The sequence below is a fragment of the Aotus nancymaae genome, unplaced genomic scaffold (genome assembly GCF_030222135.1).
Source record: "Aotus nancymaae isolate 86718 unplaced genomic scaffold, 86718_ANA_hifiasm-v0.15.2.pri h1tg000076l, whole genome shotgun sequence".
NCBI lineage: Eukaryota > Metazoa > Chordata > Mammalia > Primates > Aotidae > Aotus > Aotus nancymaae.
In genome coordinates this window covers 24709535-24731431 of record NW_026988491.1, presented here as the reverse complement: position 1 = coordinate 24731431, position 21897 = coordinate 24709535, and the positions used below count along the sequence as shown (strand labels likewise).

Below are 21897 nucleotides of genomic sequence, written 5' to 3'. Positions count from 1 at the left end.
CGGACACACCCCCTTCCCTCTCCGGGGGCTCGGACACACCCCCTTCCCTCTCCGGGACCTCGGACACGCCCCCTTCCCTCTCTGGGGGCTCGGACACACCCCCTTCCCTTTCCGGGGACTCGGACACACCCCCTCCACTCACGGGGACCTCGGACACGCCCCCTGCCCTCGCGGGGACCTCGGACACGCCCCCTTCCCTCTCCGGAGGCTCGGACACACCCCTTCCCTCTCCGGTGGCTCGGACACACGCCCTTCCCTCTCCGGGGGCTAGGACACACCCCCTTCCCTCTCCGGGGGCTCGGACACACCCTCTTCCCTCTCCGGGGGCTCGGACACACCCCCTCCCCTCGCGGGGACATCGGACACGCCCCCCTCCCCTCGCGGGGACCTCGGACACGCCCCCTTCCCTCTCCGGGGGCTTGGACACACCCCCTTCCCTCTCCGGGGGCATGGACATACCCCCTTCCCTCTCAGGGGGCTCGGACACATCCCCTCCCCTCGCGGGGACCTCGGACACGCCCCCCTCCCCTCGCGGGGACCTCGGACACGCCCCCTTCCCTCTCCGGGGGCTTGGACACACCCCCTTCCCTCTCCGGGGGCTCGGACACACCCCCTTCCCTCTCCGGGGGCTCAGACACAACTCCTCCCCTCGCGGGGACCTCGGACACGCCCCCTTCCCTCTCCGGGGGCTCGCACACACCCCCTTCCCTCTCCGGGGGCTCGGACACACCCCCTTCCCTCTCCGGGGGCTCGGACACACCCCCTTCCCTCGCCGGGGGCTCGGACACACCCCCTTGCCTCTCCGGGGGCTCAGACACACCACCGCCCCTCGCGGGGACCTGGGACACACCCCCTCCCCTAGTGGGGACCTCGGACACGCCCCCTTCCCTCTCCGGGGGCTCGGACACACCCCTGCCCCTCGCGGGGACCTCGGACACTCCCCCTTCCCTCTCCGGGGGCTCGGACACACCCCCTTCCCTCTCCGGTGGCTCGGACACACCCCCTCCCCTCGCGGGGACCTCGGACACGCCCCCCTCCCCTCGCGGGGATCTCGGACACACCACCTTCGCTCTCCGGGGGCTCGGATACACCCCTCCTCTCGTGGGGACCTCGGACACGCCCCCCTCCCCTCGAGGGGACCTCGGACACGCCCCCCTCCCCTCGCGGGGACCTCGGATACGCCCCCTTCGCTCTCCGGGGGCTCGGACACACCCCTATCCCTCTCCGGGGGCTCGGACACACCCCCTCCCCTCGCGGGGACCTCGGACACGCCCCCCTACCCTCGCGGGGACCTCGGACACGCCCCCTTCCCTCTCCAGGGGCTCGGACACACCCCCTTCCCTCTCCGGGGGCTCAGACACACCACCTTCCCTCTCCGGGGGCTCGGGCACACCCCCTTCCCTCTACGGGGGCTCGGACACACCCCCTTCCCTCTCCGGGGGCTCGGACACAGTCCCTTCCCTCTCCAGGGGCTCGGACACACCCCCTTCCCTGTCCGGGGGCTCGGACACACCCCCTTCCCTCTCCGGAGGCTCGGACACACCCCCTTCCCTCTCCGGGGGCTCGGACACACCCCCTCCCCTCTCCGGGGGCTCGGACACACCCCCTTCCCTCTCCGGGGCCTCGGACACACCCCCTTCCCTCTCCGGGGGCTCGGACACACCCCCTTCCCTCTCCTGGGGGCTCAGACACACCCCCTTCCCTCTCCGGGGGCTGGGACACACCCCCTTCCCTCTCCGGGGGCTCGGACACACCTCCTTCCCTCTCTGGGGGCTCGGACACACCCCCTCCCCTCGTGGGGACCTCGGACACGCCCCCTTCCCTCTCCGGGGGCTCGGACACACCTCCTTCCCTCTCCGGGGGCTCGGACACACCCCTTCCCCTCGCGGGGACCTCGGACACGCCCCCTTCCCTCTCAGGGGGCTCGGACACGCCACCTTCCCTCTCCGGGGGCTCGGACACACCCCCTTCCCTCTCCGGGGGCTCGGACACACCCCCTCCCCTCGCGGGGACATCGGACACGCCCCCTTCCCTCTCCGGGGGCTCGGACACACCCTCTCCCCTCGCGGGGACCTCGGACACGCCCCCTTACCTCTCCGGGGGCTCAGAGACACCCCCTTCCCTCTCCGGGGGCTCGGACACACCCCTTCCCTCTCCGGGGGCTCGGACACACCCCCTTCCCTCGTGAAAGTTTCAGTGAAAGTTTCAGGTGAAAGTTTCAGTGAGAGGAGACTGTGAAACTGCACTCCAGACTGGGTGACAGAGCAAGACTCCATTTCAAAAAAATAAACTATAATTATTTTTTCATTTGGTTTCATCTGATACTAGTTTGATACAAGAGCCACTTCTAAATGAACGCTATTTCTTAGCGATTGCATTAGCTCAAAGCGCAGTCCCAAAGCAGAAGCAGTAGCACCTGGAACATGTTACAAATGTAAATTACAAAGTGCCACCCAGACTGCCTGAATCAGAAACTCAGGACTGGGTCAGCCCTGGGATTTTATTGTTGTTGTTTAGTTTGGTTTGGTTTGAGACAGAATCTCGTTCTGTCGCCCAGGCTGGAGTTCAGTGGTGCGATCTTGGCTCACTCAATTTCTGCCTTCTGGGTTCAAGTGATTCTCTTGCCTCAGGCTCCCAAGTAGCTGGGTTTACAGGTGCATGCCACCACGCCCAGCTAATTTTTGTATGTTTAGTAGAGATGGGGCTTCACCATGTTGGTCAGGCTGGTCTTGAACTCCTGATGACCTCAAACAATCCACCCGCCTTGGCCTCCCAAAATGCTGGAATTACAGGCATGAGCCACTGCGCCTGGCCAGCCCTGTTTTAATAAGCACTTTAATACAAGCTGGAGTTTAAGAACTACGGAGCTATTGCAGTACTTTAGGGCTGTCAAGTTAAATACAGACTACTCAGTTAAACACTGAATAATTTTTTAGTATAATTGGAACCCAAATACTGTCTGAGATATGCTTATACTTTAAAAATTCAGAGTTTAGCTGAAATTTAAATGTAAGTGGGCACACTATATTTTTGTTTGCTAACTATGGTAGTGCTATTTAAATCTTTCTCATGTAGTTTTTAATTTTGGACTTATAAGAACATAAGATTAATGCATCCTTTTTTAGGTTAACTGCTTTTTTTCTTTTTTCTTTTTTATTGAGATGGAGTCTCGCTGTGTCACCTAGGCTGGAGTGTGCAGTGGCACAATCTCAGGACACTACAACCTCCACCTCCCAAGTTCAAGCGATTCTCCTGCCTCAGCCTCTGGAGGATTACAGGCATAGCTGGGATTACAGGCATGCACCACCATGCCTGGCTAATTTTTTGTATTTTCAGTAAAGACAGTGTTTCACCAGGTTAGTCAGGCTAGTCTCGAACTCCTGACCTCTAATGATCCATCCATCTTGGCCTCCCAAAGTACTAGAATTACAGGCATGAGCCACCATGTCTGGCCTGCATTTTTCTTTATATGAGTAATTTGATAAAGAAAATCTGGCCAGGTGTGGTGGCTCATGCCTGTAATTCTAGCACTTTGGGAGGCTGAGGTGGGCGGATCACCTGAGGTCAGGAGTTCAAGAACAGCCTAACCAATATGGTGAAACCCCGTCTTTTTTTTTTTTTTTTTTTTTTGTATTTTTTTTAGTAGAGACGGGGTTTCACCATGTTGACCAGGATGGTCTCGATCTCTTGACCTCATGATCCACCCGCCACAACCTTCCAAAGTGCTGGGATTATAGGCGTAAGCCACCGCGCCCAGCCAAAACCCCGTCTTTAAAAAAAAAGAAAGTCTGAAAAAGATGATAAAGTTAATTAAAAAAAAAGAAACACTATTCACTGAAAAAGCAGTATGAGCCAGGTGCAGTGGCTCATGTCTATAATCTCAGCACTTTGGGAAGCCGGCCAGGTGGATAGCTTGAGGTCAGGAATTCGAGACAGCCTGACCAACATGATGAAACCCTATCTCTACTAAAAATACACAAATTAGCTGGGCATAGTGGCAGGCACCTGTAATCCTATCTACTTGGGAGGCTGAGGCAGGAGACTGGCTTGGACCCGACAGGCAGAGGTTGCAGTGAGCCAAGATCTCATGACTATACTCCAGCCTGGGCAACACAGGAGTCTCGAACTACTGACCTCAGGTGATCCACCCACCTTGGCCTCCCAGAGTGCTGGAATTACAGGCTTGAGCCACTGTGCCCAGCCAGGACATACTTTTGTTTCTTTCTTTGTCTTTCTTTCTTTTTTTTTTTTAAGACAGGGTTTCACCATGTTGGCCAGGCTGGTCTTGAACTCCTGACCTCAGGTGATCCGCCTGCCTCAGTCTCCCAAAGAGCTGAGATTACATGCTTGAGCCACCACGCCCGGCCCATACTTTTGTTTCTTGAAATACCCACTCTTGGAACAGTCTTTCCTACCCACTTGCTAGGCCAACAGAGTGAAGGAGGAGCCAGAGTGTTTATATTTGACCCCAACACCTCTGAAGTTTCTTCATTGGAGCCTAAATAAAGGTGTAAACAAAAATCATGGGCGTCTCCTTTTTTTTTAAATTTTTCTATTGCATTTTAGGTTTTGGGGTACATGTGAAGAACATGCAAGATTGTTGCATAGGTACACACATGGCTGTGTGATTTGCTGCCTTCCTCCCCTTCACCTATATCTGGCATTTCTTCCCATGCTATCTCTCCCCCAACTCCCCACCCCCCACTGTCCCTCCCCTATTTCCCCCCAACAGATCCCAGTGTGTGATGCTCCCCTCCCTATGTCCATGTGTTTTTATTGTTCAACACCCGCCTATGAGTGAGAACATGCGGTGTTTGATTTTCTGTTCTTGTGTCAGTTTGCTGAGAATGATGGTTCCTTTTTTCTTTTTATTTTTTTTAAAGACGGGGTTTCATCTTGTTGGTCAGACTGGTCCTGAACTCCCGAGCTCAGGTGATCCGCCCACCTTGGCCTCCAAAGTGCTTGGATTACAGGCATGAGCCACCACGCCTGGCCAACGGTTCCATTTTTCTACTGGTTATAGGGCCGTCACAGAATCCTGAGAAGGAAGAATGTCTTCTACATGTGACTCAGGTGGTTTTGATTAAATAAGAGTAAAACATCTAAACTCTTTATTGTTTTCTGCTCCTATAACAAAATACACACATTGGGTGATTTATAAAGAATAGAAGTTTAAGGCTGGGCATGGTGGCTCACTCCTGTAATCCCAGCACTTTGGGAGGTCGAGGTGGGCAGATCACCTGAGGTCAGGAGTTCGAGACCAGCCTGGCCAACATGGTGAAACCCCATCTCTAGTAAAAATACAAAAATTAGCTGAACATGGTGGTGGAAAGCTGTAATTCCAGCTACTTGGGAGACTGAGGCAGGAGAATTGCTTGAACTCAAAAGGCAGAGGTTGCAGTGAGCTGAGATCCTGCCATCACAGTCCAGCCTGGGTGACAAGATCAAGACTCTCCTGAAAAAAAGAAAAAAGAAAACATTTGGGCTGGGCTGGGTGCAGTGTCTCACGCCTGTAATCCCCACATTTTAAGCAGCCAAGGTGAGAGGATCACTTGGACCCAGAAGTTTGAGACCAGCCTGAAAAACATAGTAAGACCCGTCTCTATTAATTTACTTTATTATTCATTTATTTTTGAGACAGAGTCTCTCTCTGTTGTCCAGGCTGAAGTGCAGTGGCATGATCTCGGGTCATTGCAACCTTCGACTTCCCAGTTCAAGCGATTCTACTGTCTCAGCCTCCTGAGTAGCTGAGATTACAGGTGAGGGCCACCACCCCCAGCTAATTTTTGTATTTTAGTAGAGATACGGTTTCACCAAGTTGGTCAGGCTGGTCTCAAACTACTAACCTCATGATCCACTTGCCTCGACCTCCCAAAGTGTTGGGATTACAGGCGTGAGCCACCGCACCAGGCCCTCTAATAATCTAAACATTTTAAATAAATATAGGAAAACATTTGTTAGGTATATAGTAGCTAACAGAAAGGTATCTGAACATAAAATTAAGAAATACCATATTAAATCCAGAAGTACATTAAAAAACACATAAAAAAGCAGCAAAGTGGCCGGGCCCTCCTGGGTGGGGCGACTGGGTCTGGGATGGGTTTCCTCCTCATCAACAAGATCCCGGAGGAGTACCCAGACAGGATCATGAACATATTCAGTGTGATGCCCTCACCCAAGGTGTCAGACACGGTGGTGGAGCCCTACAATGCCACCCTCTCCATCCACCATCTCGTAGGAAACACAGACGAGACCTACTGCATGGATAATGAGGCTCTCTATGACATCTGCTTCAGAACCCTAAGCCTGCTACACCCACCTGCGGTGACCTGAACCACCTGGTGTCTACCACCATGAGTGGGGTCACCACCTGTCTGTGCTTCCCAGGACAGCTCAGTGCTGACTTCGGGAAGCTGGCTGTGAACATGGTCCCGTTCCCACACCGACACTGCCTCACTCCCAGCTTTGCCACCCTGATGAGTCAGGGAAGCCAGCAGTCCCGGACCCTGACAGTGCCCAAGCTTACCCAGCAGATGTTGGATGCCAACAACATGATGATGGCCTGAGACTCCTGCCATGGCCGCTAACTGATGGCGGCTGCAGTGATCAGAGGCCACATGTCCATGAAGGAGGTGGACGAGCAAATGCTTAATGTCCAAAACAAGAACAGCAGCTACTTTGTTGAGTGGATCCCCAACAACAAGAAAACAGCTGTCTGTGACATCCCGCCCCAAGGGCTAAAAATGTCCACCTTTATTGGCAACAGCAGGGCCATCCAGGAGCTGTTCTAGTGCATCTCGGAGCAGTTCACAGCCATGTTTCCACACAAGACCTTCCTGCACTGCTACACGAGCAAGGGTCTGGATGAGATGGAGTTTACCCAGGCCAAGAGCAACATGAATTACCTGGTGTTCAAATACCATCAGTACCAGGACACCATGGCCAAGGAGGAGGGCGAGTTCGAGGAGGAGGTGGCCTAGAGCCTGCAGTCACCGGGGAAAGCAGGGAGCGGTGTGAACTCATTATTCACTCCCAGCCTGTCCTCTGGCCTGTGCCTCTGTGTGTGCACTTGGTTTTCCCTGTCCACGTCCCCTGCTGTACACACACCATTACTGAAGCATTTTTATAGTGAAAAAAATTGTTTTGGTTTATTTCCATGTGATCTTTTTTGCCCGATATACATTTTGTCTTCTATAAAATACCTGTGCCCCTACTGAATAATTCCGTGTGTGGCTGCAGATGTGTATGTATGTCATGAAGAATAATTATCTACAGATCACACATATAGATCTCAGATTTCACTGTGTGTGCGTTCCTATAATCTCTTCATCCTGTAAGAATCTGAATTTTAGTCTTGGAGACAGAGGCTATCCCTTATCTTTTGAAACAGAGATAGGAAATCCCGGGGCCTGAGCTGTTACACCCTAAGGTTAGTAAACTTCAATGAACATCTTATGCTGATCTTCTGAGTGGGAATGTTCCCATGTAACCAGTGTGAGGGAGGAGGTTCTCCCTTTTAGCAGCTATTTGGCAAGATGCTTTCCTCATGGGCTTGGTCTCCTTGTCCTCACCATGAACTCATAACCACATCAGTCCCAGCTCACTTCTGAGAAAGCTGGGGCTCTGAGCCCCACTGAGAATTGGTGTCTGGGATCAGGCAGCAGGGACACAGCGAAGGGGGAGGATTTTACATGCCAAGGTTGGGAGAGGCAAAGCTGGGAGTCGCAGGGGGAGAGCGAGGTTGCTGGGGATAAGATGATGCCAGAACAGCTCAGGATTGGCTTTGAGTTTCCCGCCAAAGTCAACCTGATTCTGAAGACCAAGGCGCAGCTCCAATACACCAGACCCATCCTCACTGTTAGTCTCCTGGCACCATAAAAAGTAGGGGAGACAGGGCCCCCTGACAGAACCAAGTTAAATTTCCCAGAGCTCTAGGCATTCATTCACCCTGATCCAGAGCCTTCACACACCCAGGGAAAGAATCATTCCTACAGATAATGGACTAAGGGCAGTAAGGCAATGAGGAAGTGCTGGGGGCATAATTCCCTGTGCACACCCGGCTATCTGAGCTCTCCCGTGGTGGCTCTATGGGGCCCTCACGCAGCCTCCATGCTCCTGCTCACACTGCTTGCCCAGCCAGGAGCCTTCCAGCTCCACCTGAGTTACACAAACTCCCAAGTGAAAACAACCCACTCCAGCCTTTTCCGCAGCCTCCTGCTTGTTCCCAGGAGATCCGGTCTCTTTCTTTTGCACCCTGGGTCCCTTCACTTGTGCTTCCACTGCGGGTGGGTGGTCACAAGCTCTGTGCCCTTTAGTGTGGATCTCTCTGCTGGAGGACACAGGATGCCCTGCAAGTCAGGGACAGGTCTCATCCCTCACAGAGATGGCCATGTGGCCCAGGTTCGATGCACACCTGCAGAACTGCTATTTCTGGCTTCTATACACAATCTCTGGCTGGGCTGGTGGCTCAAGCCTGTAATCTCAGCACTTTGGAAGGCCTAAGTTGGCAGATGGCATGAGTCCAGGAGTTTGAGACCAGCCTGGGCAACATGGTGAAACACAAACTCTACAAAAAAAAAAAAGAGAGAGAGAGAGAGAGAGAGAAGGCATGGTGGCTCACACCTGTAATCCCAGCAGTTTGGGAGGCTGAGGTGGTTGGATCACCTGAGGTCAGGAGTTCAAGAACAGCCTGGCCAATATGGTGAAACCCTGTCTCTACTAAAAATAGAAAAATTAGCCAGGTGTGATGGTATGCACCTGTAGTCTCAGCTACTCAGGAGGCTGAGGCAGAAGAATCACTTGAACCTGGGAGGTAGAGATTGCAGTGAGCTGAGATCTAAGATCCCACCACTGCACTCCAGCCTGGGTGACAAAGCAAGACTCCATCTCAAAAAAAAAAAAAAAAAAAAAAGGCTGGGCACTGTGGCTCATGCGTGTAATCCGAGCACGTTCAGAGGCCAAGGTGGGCAGATCATGAGATCAATAGATCAAGACTCTCCTGGCCAACACGGTGAAACGCTGTCGCTACTAAAAATACAAAAAATTAGTTGGGCATGGTGACATGCACCTGTGGTCCCAGCTACTTGGGAGGCAGAGGCAGGAGAATTGCTTGAACCTAAGAGGCAGAGGTTGCAGTCAACCAAGATGGTGCCACTGCACTACAGCCTGGCAACAGAGTGAGACTCCATCTCAAAAAAATTTTTTTAAATAGAAAGGAGCCAAACATGGTGGTGCATGACTGCAGTCCCAGCTGATCCTCTGGAGGCTAAGGTGGGAGGATCACCTGAACCCTGGAGATGGAGGTTGCACTGAGCCAGGATTGCACCACTGCACTCCAGCCTGAGTGACACAGTGAGACTCTGTCCCCACAAAAAATAAAAAATCTGTCTTTATCTACAAGAGATACCTGCTGCCAAACTCATGACAAGGAAATAATGCAACCGACTGTGTACTCTCAGAAACTTGAGAGAAGTGAGCAGGATCTCAGCCGGTGTTACCTTTGTACTGCAAAGCCGTGCAGTACCATCTGTGACATTTCTTTCTATTCACTCAAAAAAGAAGAGATGAATTTTTTTAAAAAATTACTTTATACCGTTCGAATGAACACATCAAGTGGTGCCTTTAGAGGTGCTGCTCAAGGTCTCAGAGGCCACATGACTAGAGGAGAGGGTGAAGTCTGAGAGGACACTCAGGTGAAGGTTGAGTGTCAGTTGAGACAGCAGGTCAGCTGGCAGAGGTGTCAGAAGACACTCGGGTGGAGTTGTGTACGGACTCAGAAAATCATTGGCTAAAGGTGGTAGAGGTAATAAAAGACACTCATGTGCAGGCATCTGTGGTCTTGAAAACATCATCTGTAGAAGCTGGCAGGGGTGTCAGAAGACACTCGGGTGGAGTAGCATATACACTCAGAAAATCATTCGCTAAATGTGGTAGAGGTAATAGAAGACACTCATGTGCAGGTGTCTGTGGTCTCGAAAACTCATTATCTGTAGAACGTGGCAGGGGTGTCAGAAGACACTCGGGTGGAGTTGCGTATAGACTCAGAAAATCATCCGCTAATGGTGGTAGAGGTAATAGAAGACACTCATGTGTAAGTATCTGTGGTCTCAAAAACTCATCATCAGTAGAAGCTGGCAGAGGTGTCAGAAGACACTCGGGTGGAGTTGCGTATAGAGTCAGAAAATCATTCGCTAAAGGTGGTAGAGGTAACAAAAGACAGTCATGTGCAGGCATCTGTGGTCTGGAAAATTCATCATCTGTAGAAGCTGGCACAGGCGTATAAAGACACTCGGGTGGAGTGCGTATAAAATCTGACAATCATCGGTTAAAGGTATTAGAAGTAATACAAGACACTCATGTGTAGGTGTCTGTGGTCTCGAAAACTCATCATCTGTAGAAGCTGGCAGAGGTGTCGGAAGACACTCGAGTGGAGTTGCGTATGGACTCAGAAAATCATTGGCTAATGGTGGTAGAGGTAACAGACACTCATGTGCAGGCGTCTGTGGTCTTGAAAACTCGTCATCTGTAGAAGCTGGCAGAGGTGTCAGACACTCGGGTTGAGTTGCGTATGGTCTCACAGAATCATCGGTTAAAGGTGTTAGAGGTAATACAAGACACTCATGTGTAGGTGTCTGTGGTCTTGAAAACTCATCATCTGAAGAAGGTGGCAGAGGTATCAGAAGACACTCGAGTGGAGTTGCGCATGGAATCAGAAAATCACTGGCTAAAGGTGGTAGAGGTAATAGAAGACACTCATGTGCAGGTGTCTGTGGTCTCGAAAACTCATCATCTGTAGAAGCTGGCAGGGGTGTCAGAAGACACTCGGGTGGAATTGCGTATAGACTCAGAAAATCATTGGCTAAAGGTGGAAGAGGTAATAGAAGACACTCATGTGCAGGTGTCTGTGATCTTGAAAACTCATCATCTGTAGAAGCTGGCAGAGGTGTCAGAAGACACTCGGGTGGATTTGCGTATAGACTCAGAAAATCATTCGCTGAAGGTGGTAGAGGCAATAGAAGACACTCATGTGTAAGTGTCTGTGGTCTCGAAAACTCATCATCTGTAGAAACTGGCAGGGGTCTCAGAAGACACTCGGGTGGAGTTGTGTATAGACTCAGAAAATCATTCGCTAAAGGTGGTAGAGGTAATAGAAGACATTCATGTGCAGGTGTCTGTGATCTTGAAAACTCATCATCTGTAGAAGCTGGCAGGGGTGTCAGAAGACACTCGGGTGGAGTTGCATATAGACTCAGAAAATCATTCGCTAAAGGTGGTAGAGGCAATAGACACTCATGTTCAGGCGTCTGTGGTCTTGAAAACTCATCATCTGTAGAAGCTGGCAGGGGTGTCAGAAGACACTCGGGTGGAGTTGCATATAGACTCAGAAAATCATTCGCTAAAGGTGGTAGAGGCAATAGACACTCATGTTCAGGCGTCTGTGGTCTTGAAAACTCATCATCTGTAGAAGCTGGCAGGGGTGTCAGCAGACACTCGGGTGGAATTGCGTATAGACTCAGAAAATCATTGGCTAAAGGTGGTAGTGGTAATAGACACTCATGTTCAGGCGTCTGTGGTCTTGAAAACTCATCATCTGTAGAAGCTGGCAGGGGTGTCAGAAGACACTCGGGTGGAATTGCGTATAGACTCAGAAAATCATTGGCTAAAGGTGGTAGAGGTAATAGAAGACACTCATGTGCAGGTGTCTGTGGTCTTGAAAACTCATCATCTGTAGAAGCTGGCAGGGGTGTCAGAAGACACTCGGGCGGAGTTGCATATAGACTCAGAAAATCATTCGCTAAAGGTGGTAGAGGTAATAGAAGACACTCATGTGCAGGTGTCTGTGGTCTTGAAAACTCATCATCTGTAGAAGCTGGCAGGGGTGTCAGAAGACACTCGGGCGGAGTTGCATATAGACTCAGAAAATCATTCGCTAAAGGTGGTAGAGGTAATAGGAGACACTCATGTGCAGGTGTCTGTGGTCTTGAAAACTCATCATCTGTAGAAGCTGGCAGGGGTGTCAGAAGACACTCGGGTGGAATTGCGTATAGACTCAGAAAATCATTGGCTAAAGGTGGTAGTGGTAATAGACACTCATGTGCAGGCGTCTGTGGTCTTGAAAACTCATCATCTGTAGAAGCTGGCAGGGGTGTCAGAAGACACTCGGGTGGAATTGCGTATAGACTCAGAAAATCATTGGCTAAAGGTGGTAGAGGTAATAGAAGACACTCATGTGCAGGTGTCTGTGGTCTTGAAAACTCATCATCTGTAGAAGCTGGCAGGGGTGTCAGAAGACACTCGGGCGGAGTTGCATATAGACTCAGAAAATCATTCGCTAAAGGTGGTAGAGGTAATAGAAGACACTCATGTGCAGGCGTCTGTGGTCTTGAAAACTCATCATCTGTAGAAGCTGGCAGGGGTGTCAGAAGACACTCGGGCGGAGTTGCATATAGACTCAGAAAATCATTCGCTAAAGGTGGTAGAGGTAATAGAAGACACTCATGTGCAGGTGTCTGTGGTCTTGAAAACTCATCATCTGTAGAAGCTGGCAGGGGTGCCAGAAGACATTCGGGTGGAGTTGTGTACAGACTCAGAAAATCATTGGCTAATGGTGGTAGAGGTGCCAGAAGACTTTTGTGTGTAGGTGTCTGTAGTCCCAGGTGACACCCAGACGGAGGATGTGGCCGGCAAGCCATCAGTGGTCTTGAAGCGTCAGCCATGAGGTAGGGCGAGTAGAGCAATCCTGAGCAATGATGTTGCTGTGCTGCAGCCAAATTAACCTGTAGGCAGAAGGAAGAATTATTTTGAAATGTATGAATCTGACAGACAGAACCACCACCGCCAACACAGGCTGCACCTTATGTTGCTGCTGATAGTTTTTTGCACCTTTCTGTCCTCCAGGTTTCAAAACAGCAGCATCAGTGTCATGAAGTCACCCTTCCACTAAGTACCACTGACAGCTGGGGAGTGAAGAAGAGTCATTGGGACAAACTGTTTTCTCCACATGCCACTGCGTCTGTCTGCAAATGTAGGCAGGCTGGGGGCCTGCCCCAGGGAAGACAGAGTCATAGCACAGTAAGGAAGAAGCATCTTTCAGACACAGGAGTGTCTCTGTCCATCCTCATTCCTCCCTCATCGCCATCACCAGAGCATGTTCTTTGCGTCAGATAAACAGCGAGTAAGAGAGGTATGAAAAGCCCATTGTCCACACATGTGTTACAGCTTCTTTTTGCAGAATGTTCTCCAGGCCTTTTATGTTCCGTCTCTGATTCTCAAAACTCTGCAAGTCAGTGTGACCACCCTGCTCCAAATCTTAAGAAAACAGAGGCTCCCCAAGGAAGAAGAACATGTGCCCAGGGTCACAGAGCTTGCAGGAGGCAGAGTGGAAGTCTATTCCAGCTCTGCCTGCAGGACCCTCTCATTTTCCCTCTGATTCCCTTCTTGACAAAGGCTCTTCTTCACTCTGGGGGTGCCCTCCATGAGCACAGATGGCTCTGGGAAATGTGTAAGCAGGGAAACTGGGAGAGGGTTTTCTGACAGAAGAATCTGACATACAGAAGTCAGTTAGGCATGGCTAGAGTATTTCTTTTAACTCCCAGGTAATACAAATTTTAAGTGCATTATGACATAAATAATACTTTTGTCCAGGGAATAATGAGGTGGGACTTCTGAAAAAAGCAAGTTTTAGAAATGTGTTTAATTTCAAGTGTACAGTTCCCATCATGTGTAATCATAGGACTCGGCAGCTGTTGAAGGTACAGAGGCCAGACGAGAACCAGCACAGCTGAGCATCATTTAAGGCATTAGTTGGGAATTGTCACTGTGGGTAATAGGTTACATTCACTTTCACTAACTCACAATCGAGGCATTTTTTTATTACAAATATGGAGACTCCGACACTTAGAATGTTAGATCAGGGCACCGCCACATGGGGGTGAAGGCGTTTTTGCACAACACAGTTACCAACAGGAATGGGAGTGTGATGAACTATGAAATTGACCTTGACGAAGAGCATTCAAAATTGCACAAAGCACATATTAATGTTGGATTAATGAGTTTTCACTTTCATCACTTCTGGGAATACAGCAGATATTTGAAATGTTGATCACCTACCTTGTAGAAAAAAACAAACAAAATCACAGCAAAATAAAAGAAAACCCCACATAATTCAGAAATAGACCCCACAACACCTTGAGTAACAGATCAGTCAGCGTTCACTGGGCCATGAGACCCATGAAAGTGGAAGTCAGTGGAATTCCTGTTATTTCCAGAAACAGAACAGTAAAAGCCCTTCAGCCCTCAGTCCCTAAGCATTTATGGCTTCTGGAGGTGCCACTCAAGATGACTAGCTGGGAATGAAGAAGCCAGAAAGCTTATGGGAAAAATTTTGCTTCTGAAAAAGTCCAGACAGAAAAGGTATCACAGAACCTACAGAGCAGAGGCCAGGCCAGGAGAGGATGATGGAGGAAAAGACTACAGTGTCCTGATACAGGCACAGTGAAAATGACCCCAGCATTTACCTTTGTCTTCTCTGTGTTTTCACTTGGGACGCAGCTGCTGTTCCTCACGGGAACCGAATGAGGTCCTGCATCTGCTAAGGGCAAGAGAAGGGAATGGGGCTAAATCTCACTCGCATGTTCTGTGCAGAATAAGAAACCCTCCACGCCTTCTGCTGCCATCTCACCCTCTTTGCCACACTCAGGTCCCTTACCAGAGGCACAGGGTTAATTGACCAGATGCATCAGAGGACCCTGGAGCCCTCTGGGCCTGAGCCTTGAGGAAGATACTGCAGAGTCCTGGTCCAGGGGTTTTCTTAACTCTCAACAGGCTGTGGACAAGTCGGGCTCTAACCAGTTGGAAATGAGCTTTAAATCAGGGTTCCCAGTACACATCAAAGGAAATCACCCATCATGTGAGCACAGACTCCAAATTAAAATAGAAACAGCCATGGATGGGAAGAACATCTATAGGGCCAGGACAGGAGCAGCACTGCTCCTTTTCTTCAAGCTGTAGGGGCATTTAAAATCCTGCAGATTCATAGTGAATCTAACCTCCATATCTCACCAGGCATTGTCAATATTTATGAACAGAAATGAACATAAAGAGACTAACGGTCATGAGAAAAGGTAAGCGCTACAGAAATTAAATGGGGGCCGGATGCGGTGGCTCACACTTGTAATCCGAGAACTTTGGAAGGCGGAGGTGGGCAGATCACTTGAGGTCAAGAGTTAGAGACAAGCCTGACCAACATGGTGAAACTCTGTCTCTACTAAAAATACAAAAAGAAAAAATTTGCCAGGCATGGTGGCAGGCACATGTAATCCCAGCCACTTGGGAGGCTGAGGCAGAAGAACTGCTTGAACTCAGGAGGTGGAGGTTGCAGTGAGCAAAAATTGTGCCACTGCACTTCAGCCTCAGTGACTGAGCAAGGTTTTCAAAACGAAAAGGAAAGAAAAGAAAAAAAGAAAGAAAGAAATCAACTGGAAAGTTTTAGGGTCACACTTCAAATGTTAGAGTAAGATTACATAGAAATTTAGCTTCCTAAAGGAGTTATATAGTTCACAATAAACAATTTAAATAAGCAAAAGGAATGAAGGAAGTTCCAAAAAGTACAAATAAATGCTTCTTTTCTTAAAGCAGATCTCATGTACTGTTTTATTGATCCATGAAGACATCACCTGAAAATCTCTGCTCTCATCAGCACTTACAGCTCCCATTCTAAAATGTTATCGTTGTTACTTTTCTCAAATGAAAGAAAAACAAAGCCTTCACACTGACTCAAGGTGGGAAGGGGAGCTGGCCCATTTGCCTTGTAGGCTCGTCTTCACAGTTAAAACTAACCAAGGCATCAGTGGGGGGCAAAGTCCACAGTCAGTGGAGGGGTCTCAGCTCAATCATTCACACAGGACTAGCCAAGAGCCATTCAGCCAGGGCACTTGAGAAAATTGGGGTCCTGTCCCCCAGCAGGACAACTGTTCTCTTCATAAGTGCTAGGAACTGTTTCCAGGAGACATGACAATTACCCCACCTGAGCCCTCACCCCCAAAAGGAGAAGCAGGGTATGTGGACTGTGCAGCAGAAACTAAGCGGCTGCCTTCACGGGAGCTCCTACCTCGCCAGAAAGCGTTCTTCAGGCACAGGTGTTTCTGGGCTGGCCCCTCACTCATGTGTCTCCCTGGCACTCTCCTCATTCTCCTCATTTCCCATCTAGAAGACAGAGAAAGAACTGACTTGAAAAAGAATTAAAACACCACGTTCTTTACTAGACACTTGAAGCTTCATCTTAAAACAAAAACATCCTTAAAAATGACCATAACAACTGAGCGCGGTGGCGCAAGCCTGCAATCCCAGCACTTTGGGAGGCTGAGGTGGCCAGATCACCTGAGGTCGGGAGTTTGAGACCAGCCTGACCAACAAGGAGAAATTGTCTCTACTAAAAATACAAAAAAGTCAGGTGTAGTGGCACATGCTTTTAATTCCATCTACTTGGGAGCCTGACACAGAGAATTGCTTGAACCCGGGAGGTGGAGGTTGCAGTGTGCTGAGATTTCACCACTGCACTCCAGCCTGAGTGACGGAGACTCCGGCTCAAAAAGAAAAAAAATCCATCACAATGACCTACCTGTGCTGCTTGTAGGAAGCCTTGCTCTCTGCCGTCTCCCCCTCCGAGGCTTGAGCACAGAACTGTGGGGAGAAAAATACATCCATGTCCTCACCTGGCAGACTATGCCCAAAAGCAAGGAAAACAAAGAAACAAAACTTACCCAGTTGTCAAGAGCCTTTCTTGCAGAAGAGGTGACCTGAAAAAGCCACCACACCCAGCCTGAAAGAACATCTTTCAAGTTCTTTATAGAATTTGATTTTTCTGATTTTAACTCACAGGTAATTTAGTTAAAATCAGAAGTGGTACATCAAAAAACATCCCCTCCCCAGGCATGGTGGCTCACGCTTGTAATCCCAGCACTTTGAGAGGCTGAGGTGGGTGGATCACTTGAGATTGGGAGTTTGAGACCAGCCTGGCAAACATGGTGAAACCCCAACTCTACTAATACAAAAATTAGCTGGGTGTGGTGGTGACCGCCTGTCATTCCAGCTGCTCATTGGGAGCTGAGGCAGGAGAATCACTTAAACTCATGAGGTAGAGGTTGCAGTGAGCTGAGATCACACCATTATACTCCAGGCTGGGTGACAGAGCCAGACTGTCAAAAAAAAAAAAAAAAAAGAGAAAACTTCCCCCCACTTGTATTGACAATTCTCTGCTCAGGACTAAGTAGGGTAGAGACTGTTAAATGCGGCAGGGTGTGGTGGCTCACACCTGTAATCCCAGCGCTTTGGGAGGCTGAGGCAGGTGGATCACCTGAGTTCAGAGTTCAAGACCAGCCTGACAAAAATGGTGAAATCCTGTCTCTACCAAAAATACAAAAATTAGCCGGGCATAGTGGTACATGCCTGCAGTTCCAGCTACTTGGGAGGCTGGGGCAGGAGTCTCACTGGGACCTAGGAGGCAGAGGTTGCAGTGAGCTGAGATTGTGCCACCACACTCCAACCTGGGCCAGAGAGTCAGACTCCATTTCAAAAAAAAAAAAAAAAAAAAAAGGAGAAAGGCAGTCCCGAATGGCAGGTAATTATCTAGGTTGTAAAAATAAAACGTACTTCCTCTTCCCTTGAATATAAAAAGCATTGTGGGATTAGTGCTTTTTTCTTGGATCGTTATTCAGAAGGAGGTTCAGTCCCCAGACAACCACATTTTTACTGTCATGAAAGGTAAAGTATACTTTACCTTTCTGTGTTAGTATACTCACACAGAAGCAAATTTTTCGGAGGAAAAGGCCAACCATAGAAACTCCCATAAATACAACAGTGAAGAGTATCCACAAAATGCCAGGAACGTCATGCTCAGTGTACAAATCATTAGGTGGAAAACTGATGCCCTGGAATAATAATAGTTGAAATAATGAAAAGGTCAGTGACATTGACAATATTTCAGTAAAAAATAATAATCTTTAGAAACCATCAACCTCCTCCAAGAGGTAACCACACCCCTCAGATATCACCAGGGGATTCCACTGCTTCAAAAAAGATTGGAAGTTACCAGTCTCATGTTTTTTGCATGGCTGGTAGTGTGTTTAGGCATTCTAAATGTACACTGCCTTTTTTTTTTCTTGACGTAAAGCAGGGATATCCAATTTGTTGACTTCCCTGGGCAATATTAAAAGAAAGAAACTTGTCTTAGGCCACACATAAAATACACTAACCCTAACAATAGCTGATGATCTAAAAAATATCACAAAAAGGCCAGATGCGGTGGCTCATGCCTGTAATCCCAGCACTCTCGGAGAGTGAGGCTAGGGGATCACCTGAGGTCAGGAGTTCCAGACCAGCATGGCCAAAATGGTGAAACCTCATCTCTACCAAAAATACAAAAATTGGTCAGGTATGGTGGCAGATGCCTGCAATACCAGCTACTCAGGAGGCTGAGGCAGAAGAATCGCTTGAACCAAGGGAGGGAGAGGTTGAAGTGAGCCAATATCACGCTATTGTACTCCAGCCTGGGAGACAAGTGGGAGACTTTGTCTCAAAAAAACAAAAACAAAAACAAAAATCACAAAAAAAAATTTTTTTTTTTTTTTTGAGACGTGTCCCACTCAGTCGCCCAGGCTAGAGTGCAGTGGTGCAATCTCAGCTCACTGCAACCTCCGCCACCTGGATTCAAGCCATTCTCCTGCCTCAGCCTCCTGAGTAGCTGGTACTACAGGTACCTGCCACCACGCCTGACTAATTTTTATATTTTTAATAGAGACAGCATTTCACCATGTTGGTCAGGCTGGTCTGGAGCTCCTGACCTCAACTGATCCGCCAGCCTCAGCCTCCCAGTTACAGGCGTGAGCCACCACACCAGGCCTGTCATTTCTTTATATTTAAATAACATAAGGACTTTAAGACCCTTTCTCCTTTGGGTCAATCAATGATCTGCACCATACACATTTTACAAAACCAAGGACAATACAGTCCTGACTCACATCCTGGTCACGTCACTCCTAGTGACTCCCACATTGCAAACCTCCCAGCAGGTGCAGCCCTCTCCTCTCCATCTGATGGGCCTCTAATCTCCCATCACACTGACTGGACACAGACTCCCTAGAGGCAGCCCCCAAGAGCAGAAGACAGGGATGACACAGAAGTTCCTAAACAGTCATCAAATGACAAAACTCAAATGACATTTCATCTTGTTTTGGTTTTGTTTGAGACAAGAGTGCAGTAGGCATCCAACTAATCATTTTTGGAATCTTTAGTAGAGATGGGTTTGGCTATGATGCCCAGGCTAGACTTGAACTCCTGGACTCAGGTGATCTGCCCACCTTAACCCCCCAAAGTGCTGAAATTACAGGCCTGCACTGTGTAATATGCCAAGTGACACAGCCCAATAACAAGGAAGAAACCCCAAGGGCCCAGCGTCTACTCACATGGGTGGATTGATGGCTGGGAAACCCCAGCAGGAGGAGCCAAAAGAGCGGCCACGGCACCCACATGTCCTGGTCCTCTCAGGGCACCCTGAGAGGGCCAGGACAGAGGTGGGGGTGGCTAAGGGCTGGGGGAGGGAAGGGGATGGGGATGGGGCAGGATCTGAGTTGGGGAGGGGGATGGGAGGGAAGGGGAGGGAGGGGTACAGGGGATGTTGGGCACCTGGAGGAGGGGGAGGAGAAAGGAGTCTAGGAAAGGATCGGGTTGAAACAGTCTTCAAGTGCGAGTGGGAGGTTCAGCTACAAGTCAGGGAGAAAGTCCATCAGGGAAGCCGCAGGACACGTGGAGCAAGAGAGCGGGAGGCTCGGGAGCAATTAAATGGAGACCAGGGCTCTGGCTTCCACCTAATCTTCTCCTGTCTGGGCACTGCCTAAGCAACCCTCGTGCTTTATACTCCCTCTCCACCAATCCCTGGCCCCGGAATGTGGAACCACACAATGGACATTACATCTGTTCTCCAATGCCCCTCCCCCACCTCAGCCCCCAACTGACTCCCAAGGACAGGTCCTCTCTGGAACCTTCACAGACCTCATTTCTGGTCTTCCCCACCAGCTCCCTGTTCCTGCTTCTGGGTGGCTCCTTCCTTCCTGAGCTTCCAGGGTTTCTCATGGTCAGTCTTGGCTGCACAACATAAGAAACAAATGATGGCAGGATGGCAGGAAGAACCTCACACACAAGCAGAGTGGGAGGCTCTACAGGCCCCTCTCAGCCATTCATATTCTAAGCAACAAAACATCACAAGGATGCAGAAGGTCCCAATAGTAAAGCATCTCCATCACATCCATGCAGCCATCATCCATCATCCTGTATCTCGGGAACAAATGTTGGAGCTACACTGGTTTTAAGCATGCAAGGTACATTTACAAAAATTAACCCGACTTATTTTGTTCATCAAGTCAGACAAATCTAATCACACAGCAGGTTTCTGGTCACAGACTTGTGCTAGAAGTCAATGATTAAAAGCTAACCAAAAATTATTATATGCTTGGAAAATCAAAGTGCCCTTACAAGATATCAACAGAAGAAAGAATCCAAAATGAAACAAGACTGCCTTTACACTCATTGAGAAGATCACAACATGGCAATCAAATGCCTCCCTCTGGCCCAGGAATTCTACTTTGTGGCACAAGGTTGTGTGGTCTCAAATCACTCCTAACACACCTAGACATGTTAACATCTGAAATAGGGTGATGGTGTCACTTATCTATATTATCTTACTGCCTATGAAGGTGGACTTTTAATTCTGAACCCTAATGAGGGGGAGAAAACCAAGTTAACTCTCATGCTTGAGCTCCCAGGGATGTCCAAGGAATCTGTGCATTTCAAGTGACAAACTTCATCAGCCTCTCTCCTGGGAGATTTGGCCACAATACCCAGAGGGTTTGGCAGCATCAAGAGTGATGGGTGGGGAGTGTCAAGCAGGTGGGCAGGAGCCACGCATCTGGTGGCCAAGCCAGTCCCCCACTGTCCATCATCTTTCCTGGCCCCATCCTCACCTAAACTTCCCAAAGGAAGTTTCATAAGTTATCCATAATTTACACCGATTTGGTAAAGCACACTCTTGTGTACAGAGGTGGGAGGAAGCATTTGTTTTTCCTCCCTACTTGATCCCTCCAAAGTTTGGAACCTATACATAAATATTCTTTTCTGTTCATATGTTCTCATTATCAGCAGGCGATAATCAGAAAGAGTGGTTCTACCATCAGCCTTTGATTGAAGCATCCCGTTTAAGAATATGCAGAAAATGCCCGGCCCTGAGTTTGCAGACTCACAGCGAGGAACAAAGTGTCCCTCCCTGCAGGCCCGAGAGCCTTAGAGCTTCCTGGGGAGCAACACGGCAGGGAGGGCCCCGGCAGCTGCTCGCGGGCAGGAAGCAGGGGGCGCAGCCCCGGGCTGACCCTCCTGCGGGCGGGGACGTTCTGCTTCCTGGCGTCTTTCTCCTCCGCCCCGCCGGCTGCTGGGGGAGCGGAAGCTGCCCAGTGCCTGGAGGTCGCTCCATCGCCTCCTCCCACCGCGGGAAGGGAGAGGCGGTGGCGGCGGCCGGAGCGGGGTGGGCGGCCTGAGGCGAGAGCCCGGCTGACCCCGGCTGACCCCGGCGGGGAATATGGCGACCTGGGCAGCAGAGGCCTCAGCGGCTGTACCGCTAACTTCCCAGAGGAGCAAAGGCGCCTCGGAAGAACATGCAGCCCAGTGGAACCCCGCCCTGCCACCCCGGGAGGGGGCAGGAGCGACGCAGACAGGAAGCCCCGAGCAGGGCGCTGGGCACCAACAAGCGCCGCGTTCTGCTTCCTGGCATCTTTCTCCTCCGCCCCGCCGGCTGCTGGGGGAGCGGAAGCTGCCCAGTGCCTAGAGGTCGCTCCATCGCCTCGTCCCACCGCG

The 21897-nt window shown here is 49.9% G+C and overlaps 1 protein-coding gene and 1 pseudogene across 1 annotated transcript; one reads left to right on the top strand and one right to left on the bottom strand.

The window, feature by feature from the left end:
* The first annotated feature begins 6078 nt into the window (after positions 1–6078).
* On the top strand, positions 6079–7091 carry LOC135271282 (tubulin beta-4B chain-like; annotated as a pseudogene).
* A 2517-nt stretch (positions 7092–9608) lies between these two features.
* LOC135271292 (uncharacterized) lies at positions 9609–21342 on the bottom strand. The gene is made up of 8 exons (XM_064368316.1): positions 20047–21342; positions 17799–17927; positions 16761–16796; positions 16619–16680; positions 16109–16203; positions 14517–14590; positions 12428–12776; positions 9609–9787 (listed from the first exon to the last, which is right to left on the bottom strand). The coding sequence occupies exons 1-8, from the start codon at positions 20125–20127 to the stop codon at positions 9609–9611; spliced, it is 1005 nt and encodes a 334-aa protein (XP_064224386.1). The 5' UTR covers positions 20128–21342.
* Positions 21343–21897: the final 555 nt, after the last annotated feature.

Excerpts from the sequence above, each read along its gene's own strand:
- LOC135271292 (XM_064368316.1), bottom strand. The coding sequence starts at position 20,127 with ATGAGAAACCCTGGAAGCTCAGGAAGGAAGGAGCCACCCAGAAGCAGG. Across the intron at positions 17,928-20,046 it reads TGGGGAAGACCAGAAATGAG|GGCATCAGTTTTCCACCTAA; the intron begins GTCTGTGAAGGT and ends TTATTATTCCAG. Across the intron at positions 9,788-12,427 it reads ATATGCAACTCCGCCCGAGT|CCAATGATTTTCTGAGTCCG; the intron begins GTCTTCTGACAC and ends TACCACCTTTAG.